At 35.0% G+C, this 10,732-nt stretch overlaps 1 protein-coding gene across 1 annotated transcript in view; it reads right to left on the bottom strand.

Annotated features, from left to right (window-relative positions):
• The window catches only part of SLC12A2 (solute carrier family 12 member 2), a gene marked incomplete at its 5' end in the record, with an annotated part of 96,953 nt that overhangs the window by 41,810 nt on the left and 44,411 nt on the right, over positions 1-10,732 (bottom strand). The window contains 4 exon segments of the mRNA XM_077768863.1: positions 3,762-3,913; positions 7,287-7,371; positions 7,469-7,596; positions 9,941-10,049. Coding sequence (XP_077624989.1) covers positions 3,762-3,913; positions 7,287-7,371; positions 7,469-7,596; positions 9,941-10,049 — 474 coding nt within the window.

Below are 10,732 nucleotides of genomic sequence, written 5' to 3'. Positions count from 1 at the left end.
TTCAAACAGTTCAAACTGATGGGCATTTTATGATGTATATAATTTATTCTCTATCTTTGAGAACAAAAAGAATGTACATATATACAAAGGTAAAAGCATGGAGTAAAATATAAACATCTGGCAAATTTATGTGAAGAGGTAGGTATACAGGTATTCATTGCACTGTTCCTTCCACATCTTTGAAAACTGGGGAAAAAAACAAAACTGAGGAGGAAAAGTTGTCTGAAGGATTCAGGTACTGTTCACCTGACCCATCCATTAAAAATTCTATCAGGAGTGAATGACGATCATCACTTAGATTCATTTCTTCCTTAGTAGAGATTTACTTTTCACTTACATTGACCAAGACTATGCCAACTAAGAAGGAGACAAGGAAATACGGTTTTGAGGTGTTTGTGACTATTTCATCCTTGACTGTAATTTTATACTTTAAACCAGATGTAAAGTTAGCTACAGGCACAATCCCTGGCTGTAACGTATACATCTGGTTTCATGTGTTGATCGTTCCACCATGTTTCACCTAAGTATCTTTCCCTTTCAAAAGACTTAGTATTAAAAATGAAGAATACATTCAAGTGGTTCAAAAAATATCAGCATTGACCTCTCTAAGCATTTCATGGAGGGGGAAAAAACTTGAAAAGATGATTTTCTATTCAGCCCAGTCACAATTTGGTAGTTAGATACATGCCGTATGTGTTTCACAATCACTGTGTTTCATGGTCATTAATACTAGATGGGCACTGCCACTTCTGCCTTTGGGGAAGGAGATTATAAAGGACAGGTAAGATGGACCAAGGTAAAAATGAACAGACTTGATTTCTGCTATATACACTTTTCAAATCCAAAGTTGTGTGCCTGTCCATAATGATCTCAAAGATAAGTGCAAAGACAGGAGATAAAGGAAAAAAGCAAAGAACAGAGAATATGATACACTGCTGGATTAAGGCAAAACAGACACCACAAATATTACATATAACCATAACCTTTCATCTGTGCTGTTTTGTGGAAAAAAATCACTTTTTCTCTTCTTCCACCACATCTGAATTGAGGTAAATAATATTCCATGCTTAGCATCTAGAAACACTATGCTTCTAGGATTTGCTAAGTTTCCTATTTTCTAGTCATATATTTACTCAACAACTTCTGCATTTACCATCATTTTAGGATACAATATCAATAGCAAGGATAATGATAATGAATGTACATAATGGTAACGTCAGTGTTGTCCATGATGGACACAAAGATGACAAAAATAAAGGTCTTCTCTCTAGTAAGAGAAAAAAAGACAAAAGTCTAGTAAAAGGTAGAAGAGTGGCAAGTAAAACAAATGATAAGATTTTAAATAGGGGAAATGTGTGTGTATGTGTTGGTGATGTGAGGTTCAAGAAAATCTTCGTGGAACTGGGTCTCCTTTAATGCAAGCAGACTTGTACATATAAAAAGAAAAAAAAAAAAAACCAAGTGCATTCTAAGCAGTGAAGCACCCCCCCAAAAAAAGGGAAGAGACTAGGGTAAGTATGTGTGCATGTATATGTACATTTACACAAATATGCAACCATTGGGTTCAGTGTAGATGAAAGGCACTGGGACATAAGCCTGGTTATGAAGGGTTGTGACTGACAGCAAAGAGGCTCACACTTTGTTTACTAAGCAATGGTGAGTCAGTGGTTTCAGAAGACATAAAATGTAGAAACATATATGTAAAATTAAAAATTTAGGACAAGTAAGGTGGCCCAAATCACTTTTCCTCCTGAAATATGAATAGTCAAAGACATGCACAATGACATTATCAAGTGTGACTTTGGGTGGATTTCACGATCAGACTCCAAATTACATGCTCCTTAGTTATGGTCTGTGGACCATTCTTCATTCTCTAAATGAAAATGAGTTTGTACTTTTACAGGATTTTATTTTTCGTTTTGTTTCACTCTGCAAAGCATTTAAAAAAAATTTAAAGATTTATTTAGTTATATTAGCAAAGCAGCTTTACATAAACCAAGCTGTTCTTTGCTTTACTGAGTCTATACTAGACTTGATAAAGACAACACACTTTTGTATTTTAAGGCCAACAACACAGAAATCTGATTGGCGTTTTCAGTCACTGGGCAGAGATCAACATTTGTGCCTTTCATACACAATATCAATGTCAGAATTGGCCTGGATCATTAGCTGGGTATGAATACTTTCTTTCATGCCTACGACTATGCCTAGTCTTGTGACTAGAAAAAAACAAACTTTTGTTATATAATTGGGTTCAATATTTATAACCACTGAAAATGTAGACAATTGCTGAAACTACAAAAAAATTTCTATTAAAACGTTACAAAATTTTACTCTAAAATTTCACTCTTCTACATGAAATTTATACTGTCCTAAAATATTAAATTATAAATCCTCAATTATTCTCTTTACTGTAAGTACACTAAACTATAAAAACACCAGGGAACAAAATTTTTACTTTTTCCTTTGATTTAGTATAATCTTCTGTTTGTAAATACAAATTTTACAAAAATTTCATTTTCCTTTTAGAACCTTGTAGAGGTAATAGTAAAAGGAAGAAGCACTGGTATCTTCCAAGTACTGGACAAGTAGTATTATCTTTTATACAGTTCATATGTTTTAAAAGGTCACAAACTTTCAAGCATCCATTAAGAACTTAATTCTGGGGGTGCCTGGGTGGCTCAGTCAGTTAAACATCTGACTCTTCATTTCGTCTCAGGTCACGATCTCACAGTTCATGAGTTCAAGCCCCATGTCAGGCTCTTTGCTGACAATGCGGAGCCTGCTTTGGATTCTCTCTACGCTCTCCCATGATCTCTCCCCCTCTCAAAAGTAAGTAAACAACAGTAACAACAATTTAATTCTGTTGTTCAATGGTAGTTTAGCACAGTATGACTATATGGGCCTTACCTAACTAAATAACACTATTGACCATCATCAGTGTTTTTTAAAAGGGAATTTATATATAAAGCAATTATGAAAACATCTCTAATTAGAAAACCAAATTCACTTCAAGTACAGATTTAAAAAACTCAAAATAAACATTAAATACTTGTGTAAATCTACAACACACATAGAAGATATGTATTCTGAAAACTACACAAAGCTGATGAGAGCAACCAAAGAAGACCTAAATAAATGGAGAAACATACTGTGTTTATGGATTCAAACACTCAATACAGTGAACATGTCATTGTCCCTAAATTGATAAACAAGTTTAAAACAGTTCCTATCAAAATCCTAGCAAGACTTTTTTTTCAGATAAACACAAAATTGTTCTAGAATTTTTATGGAAAAGCAAAAAGAACTAAAATAACTGAAACAATTTGGAAAAAGGATAAAGTGGGAGAAATCAATCTACTTGACCATAAGACTTACGATATAACTAATCAAGAATGTATGGTACTGGTATATGGATAGAACACAGTAGAGAATGTAGAAATAGACCCAGCAAATATGACCATGTGTAAGATGCATCCTTGTTTTCTGAAACTATACACTATATATACATACTATACATTATACTCTAATATGTAAGTGTTACCCTTGTGAGCCCTTTTGCTCTTAAAGAGCGTCAGATTTAACCCTTTAGTAATTTTTCTATGTCTCCAATTAGTTATCTATAGATTTTTCTAACAGCTATCTGGGTAGAAAATAACAAGAGCCTTCCCTTCTAAGTTAGTGCTGGACTTTGAATGTCCAAATATGATAGCAGTCCGACCTCTAGATAAACGTCTGAATAATATAAATATGATGCTCACCTGGAAATTGTTCATTAGGCCATAGGAACAAGGGCTAGTTTCACAGGATGAAAAGTCGAAGTTTAATTTACAGGCTGCAGAAGTACAGTTTGTTAGCTCTGTTACAATGGTGTCATTTACGTTCCCCGTGGCATCTCGAACAACACAAGAACCTGAAGTGCAAGGGACAATAAGAACAAGTAAGATAGCTCAAATTTATATTCATTTCAAAATTACATATATCCATAAAGCAGTTATGGTACTGAATATACACTTCTTAACAGTACTGACATTTTCAGCATTCACATTTCAGCGTTTATAGTTTAGATAGATTTACCTGGCCCAGAATTTAAAAAGCATCATGATCTCCAATATTTTAGTGAAACAAAACCTTATTAAAAACTAGTATTTCACGGGGCGCCTGGGTGGCTCAGTCAGTTGAGCGTCCAACTTCGGCTCAGGTGATGATCTCACGGTTCGTGGGTTCGAGCCCCGCATCGGGTTCTGTGCTGACAGCTAGCTCAGAGCCTGGAGCCTGTTTCAGATTCTGTGTCTCCCTCTCTCTCTGACCTTCCCCTGCTCATGCTGTCTCTATCTCTCTCTCAAAAATAAATAAAAATATTTAAAAAAAAAACCTAGTATTTCGCAAACACATGCTTAAAAACCCTGCACATATAGTTGTGGAAAATGGTAATGAGCAAAACTATTTCTACACCTATTTGGCTTAGGTGTCCTTAAGCAAATATAAACACATTGTGTTGAAAGAAATCCAAATGGCAGAAATGTTTTCTTGCTCCAACTATTTCATATGTGAAACATCACAAAGATCACACCTCAGGTAATATCAATCTTCTGTGAAGGAAAGCAATTTGAATATCAATGAATTATAATTCCATTTAAACTTCTGGCTCAAGTAAGTCTACCCTGATATTAAGAAAAGACACGATTATTGGAGATTGATTAAAAATAACTCATGAGGCAGAATAAATGGGTATACGTGAAACAAGATTAATTGTACACTGTTAATTCTTGATAACTTCATTTAAACTTGGTGATCGTTCATTAGAAAAAGCTCTCTGCTTTTGTGCAAAATTGAAAACTTCTATTATGACATTTAAAATTTTATTGATAAAAAGCATTTAATTAATTAGAACATATGATGTGTAACTGTTGGTAATTACCATTCCTTTGACTTCATATATTTTTACTTTTGAAACACATTAAAACTCCCGTCACATCATATAGGAAGTAAAAACAATAAACACTGTAGCCCAAAGTAAACAACAAACAGAAAATTAAGTTTGAAAAGGAGAACATATTAATGATTAGATAGCCAACATCAAGTCCTTTTTGTCCTCAATTTCTTCATCTAACTCTCGGAGCAGTGTTTGCAAGAACCATCTTTCCCTCAAGGTACTTGTGAAACTATCTGCGTGAGAGGAGAAGAGAGCCCTGTCTACCCGAAAGCAGCTATGCTTTTAAGTGTTTCAGTCTCATGTTCTACATGGAAGTGATAGGGTGAAAAAAGGTTCCATTACTTTGAACGAGTTACACCACCACTCATGTAGGCTGGTCTTGCTCCTGACTGTCAGGGAGAATGGACACTCCATGGGCTAATGTGGACAGAATGAAAGGAGTATGACGGTCAACAGCATTAGGGAGTCAGGTACCAACAGAAAACATTTCTGTGCTATAACTATTTTTCAACTTGAAACGTAATCAGTTATATCCTTCTTTAAATTAAAACTAAATTTTCTTGGGCCATAACTTTTAGGGGAACACAAACATTTTGCTAAGCTTATATATATAATTCTTTTTTCTAAATGAATTTTTAGAGATTTACATATATATAGACTTGAAAGAATATATGAAATCCAGCTCCTTTACTAAATGTGAATTTAGCCCACCATGATAATATTATTGTCATTTCCAATTCTTGTTTAATGAAGTTTCAAAATTACATTTAGGCAAATTAGCAGGAGAGTTTGTAGAAAGAGTTCTGTCATTACTCCACAACAAATCACTGAGTATGTGACAAAAATACAATTTTCTTGGGGTGTGTGGGTGGCTCAGACAGTTGAGTGCCCAACTTCAGCTCAAGTCATGATCTCATGGTTCATGGGAGCGAGCTCCACATCAGGTTTTGTGCTAACAGCACAGAGACTGCTTCAGATTCTCTGCCTCCCTCACTCTCTGCCCCTTCCCCACTCATGCTCTCTCAAAAATAAATGCACATTTAAGAAAATTTTCTTACTGCAATACTATGAAAACCTTTTATTCTGTGTTCTATGATTCTGGAGTTTGATTCTTTAGACTGGTATTAAACTAAGCTTTATTCTTGTAATATGCTTCAGACATTTAACTGGAAAACTTGAGTCTAGGCATTAAAACAATGCTTACAATTCAAGAATATATGTTTTCTGGGTAAAGAAAACTCACTTTTCACTTTTGTGAAAGTGTAATGAACTCAATTCAATTTATCTACATGTAAATTATAGGTAAATCGATATTTACTTTTTTTTCTGGATTAGGATGCTTTAGTTAATGAATCTCCTTTACTAATATCCTTTAAAGAATTCATTATAAAACAAAACAAAATCTCTTTTTGCCGAGGAAAACATTCTTTAGGGGTGCCTGGGCGGCTCAGTCAGTTAAGCGTCCGACTTCGGCTCAGGTCAGATCTCACAGGTCGTGGGTTCGAGCCCCGCATCAGGCTCTGTGCTGACAGCTCAGAGCCTGGAGCCTGTTTCAGATTCTGTGTCTCCCTCTCTCTCTGCCCCTCCCCCACTCATGCTCTGTTTCTGTCTCAAAATAAATAAACTATAAAAAAAAATTTTTAAAAAAAGAAAAAAATTCTTTAAATCAAGTGTTAATTATCCTTGGTAGTGAGATCTCTAAGCTTTCATCCAGTCTTGTGCACAACAGTGATTTAGAGACTGGCTGACCACTTAAGTCCTTACAAGTTCTAAAATGCCATGATTCCATGAATGTAATAAAAGGTTTAAAACCATTTTCATTCAATTTAATAAGAGTTTAGCAATGCTTTTCATTTGATCCAGTATATCCGGTTTACCAAAATCATTTTTTATGGTAGAAAATGCCAAATGTTGTTTAAATGTCTTGAAACATTCTTCATATACAGTAATATTAACATGCAAATATAAAATAACCATAAACAAAATTTTTAAAAATTTTATAAAGACCACAAAGTTAAATGCATTTATTTCTACACTAATGAATTATATTTTCTATAAATTGTAGTTCAGTGAAATTTAAGAGTTTGCAAATAAGACTTTACATAATTTTCTAACTTACTTTAAAAAAAATCTTAGAGAAAAAAGAGAGCATCTGTTGTTTAGCTAATGCCTATAAAATCATTACTACTTTACTTAAAACTCTTTCTGAATTAAAATATGTAACTCTAAATCTTTTTTTTAAATATTTCCAAATTTAAAAGTTAAAGATATAAATGTCATGGAAATAAATACTTCAAGTATGTACATGATGAAATTTCTGAAACACATAAAGAACTATATGGTTATTTACCTACAGATACTGCAATTCCTATGTAAACCACGGTAGTTATTAAAATGGCTAAGAGTGTTCCTTTGGGTATGGCTGACTGGGGATCCTAGAAGGCAAGAAAAAAATTTTAAGTCTACTTTAAAAAATAAATAAATAAATACACATATACTATTTTTTATACAAAGGTACTTTGTGATACTTACCGCAAGATCACCTGAGATATTTGCTCCAGCAAGAATCCCAGTTGCGGCAGGAAAAAAGATGGCAAATACAGAAAAGAAAGTCTCTTCCTCCCGAAAATCCGGTCCAAAGTTCTCATTAAATATTTCAGCTGTGGAGAACAAAATGTCTTTGGCAATTAATGGAGAGCAGATTGCACCATTATAATTTGGGTCAAGTGTGAGTGGTACGTAAACATGAGCCCTCATTCTTCTTCAGTTCAAGTCACTGGTAAATTCTTAAACACTTCCTAGTTGAAGTCTGGCATTCTTCTTTTCTAATATGAGGGAACATTTTATAATCAAAATGATGATTTGACCTGGCTTATGCCTACTATTCTGCATACCTTACTAAATATGTTTCAAGTACCTCTAACTTGATTATCATCACTAGTCCAAATGTAAATCAAAGCATGGATAAACTTCTCCATGTCTGGGGGGTCAAGGAAACAAGAAAGGAGGTAGAAAAACATCATCCTAACATGGAACCATTTTTTTCTTACATTCAACCTACATACTACCTGTATACCTTTCTCTGTTTCCTAGTGCTGTCCTGTTTATTTTTTGATGCTGAACAACTCATCAGGCTTCCACAGAATTTTAGCTAAAACAAACTAAGTAAAGTCCCTTTCCATTCTAACAATAATCAAGGCTGTAACTATTCCTACTGTTTTCATCTATTATGATGGGCCCTGACACTGAAATAACCCATTAACTGTCATTTAAACTTCTGCCCATCCGTCTAGTATCTGAGTATCTGCCAAGCGCCAGGTCCAAAATTGGAGCCATCTGTTATCTCACTACCTTAGTAAAATGAGTGACAGACCGCAAATCACCAAGAAAAAAAAGGGCACATTCTAAAATATATTTAGATTTATTTACTTCAGACTGAGACAGATCCAGAAATGCTACTTATACATTATTTATTATTACACTAGATAACTATGCAATACTTTTGTAAAGTTGCCAAGGATCTGAAAGATGAGGAAATGAAAAATGTGGCCCAACAGCTATTTGTAGCTATTCTGAAGTCAACCTAAGTCACAAAAAGAAAATATATAATTACTAGGAATATTTTTAGAAGTAATCATCCACTATAATTTTTAACCTCTCTTTTAGAAATAAAGTTGCAAAAAGAAATGTTCAAAAAATTTTTATATCCTAAAAACTTAAGTAAAAAAACACTTGTAATTAAAATAAATGTCACGATTTGTGAGAGCATAAAATACAGAAAAGGAACTACCTAAGTGATGCCACTAACCTTCACTTCTGGCATTCCTAGTAGTCACCTGTTCCCTCAATGTAGAAATATAGAACTTAAAGCCCAGTTTTGAAGCAGGCATGAATACCAGTAATAAAAACAGGTATTACACTATCACCTAGGACCAACAGGCACAAATAATGGATGGGTGTCACTGGCTCAGGTAAAATCCTTGGAATGATTCCTATCAGAAAACCACCCAGCCAACTAAGTCAGTGTCTGATAGAAGCCTAACCAGTGCTACTCACAAATGATCTAAGGTCTGTACATGGTTATCAGTGAGCTTACACCAGACTGTAGACCAGCTAGGTGTCTAGTTTCCAGTTTGGGCTGGCTGATTTTTGTTCGCAGTAAGACTTTGTAAAGGAAGAAACGGAGTAATGTACATTCTGTATCTTTTCACAGGTCTGTGGGAGCACCTCTGGGTTCTACAATTCTGGTGGATAAAAGCTAGGTCTCTTCTAGGGCTGTAAAACCAGGAGTTTCGGTCAACTGAAGACAAGTCTCTCTAATACTCTAAGTGGTAAGTCTCTCCGATGCTGATGCAACTACTGTTTCCTGCTCCATTTTACCCTGTGGAGAGGGGTTCGGTTGATCCAGTAGGTGGGGAGTGCAGGTGGAGGGGGCAATACAGAGACACTTTGGGAAATAACAAATGGCAAGTACATTTCACTAGCAGTGACAATCAGATGCAAAATGGAAAGGGTTATGGAGGTGAAAACCATGGAAAATTCTTACAAATTCTACTGCCTCACAATTCTACTGTCTACTGTAGAAAAACTTAAGTTGCAATTACACCAAGATATGAGGATTTCTTTCACAGGTTTAGGCACTTTGAGACTGTTGTGTTCAAACACAAACAGAAGAATGAAAAAGGCATGTGAAAACAAAAGTTACCATTACAGGTACAAAGTCCCCAAATTATAGAAAACAAAAGCATCTTTCCTCAGTAGCTCTGATTCTTCTACATTCTGTCATCTTTTTTTGCTACTAATGAAAAGCAAAAAGGTTAAATAATAGTGGTATTTTACTCTGTAACATATGTAAAGGAGACACTACTAAATTGGACTGTCAATTAGTGTAAGTGACTATACCAAAATCAATTCTATTGCAAAGAATCTAAAATATACTAATGTTACTTACTAACAGAATGTTGTAATAAGCACCTTTAAAAAAATTCTATCTTTTTTACTTACACTTATAACCAAAGAAACCTTTGGGCTTCTTGCTGTCCAACGGGATGAATGTTCCTATGACGAAATCAGCAATAGCAAGTAGTAGAATCACCAAAAGAACAATCTGAGCCTAGAAATTTTAAACATTAAAAATCAAAATCAACTCTCTCATGTCTATACACTGATTCAGTTTTACCACCATATAACTTCCATGAGGGAAAGGATTTTGGTCTTGTTTCCCCAGTGCCTCAAACAGTGCTTAGCACAAAGCAGGTGCTCAATAAACTTTTACTTTATAATTTAAAAAAAAAAAAAATCTTTTTTGAGAGAGAGAGAAGGCAAGAGAGCGTGAGGGAGCAACAGAGAGCGCATAAGCAGGGGAGGGGCAGAGAGGAGGAGACACAGAATCCAAAGCATTGCTCCAGGCTCCAAGCTGTCAGCACACAGGTCACAGTGGGGCTTGAACTCATGAACTGCGAGATCATGACCTGAGATGAAGTCAGACACTTAACCAACTGGGCCACCCAGGCAACCCTCAATAAACTTTTATTAAATGAACAGCCTTTGAAGAACTACTTGAAAATGTTCAATACGCTAGGAAGAAAATGGATAGCAAAAGTAGAAACAGCCCACAAATTTCCGAAATGAATTAAAGATGTGCATGGCCCCTGTAAACCAAAAAGCACTATAAATTCCACAATACTGCAGCCTTTTCATCCTTTGTGGTTATTTACCACCCCCTCCACCTTAAGTACAATATTGACATGGGGAACATATCTGCTACAAACACAAGTTTTACACCAAGTCCAAAGG

The sequence above is a fragment of the Crocuta crocuta genome, unplaced genomic scaffold (genome assembly GCF_008692635.1).
Source record: "Crocuta crocuta isolate KB4526 unplaced genomic scaffold, BGI_CrCroc_1.0 scaffold64, whole genome shotgun sequence".
NCBI lineage: Eukaryota > Metazoa > Chordata > Mammalia > Carnivora > Hyaenidae > Crocuta > Crocuta crocuta.
This window is presented reverse-complemented; position numbering and strand designations above follow the sequence as displayed.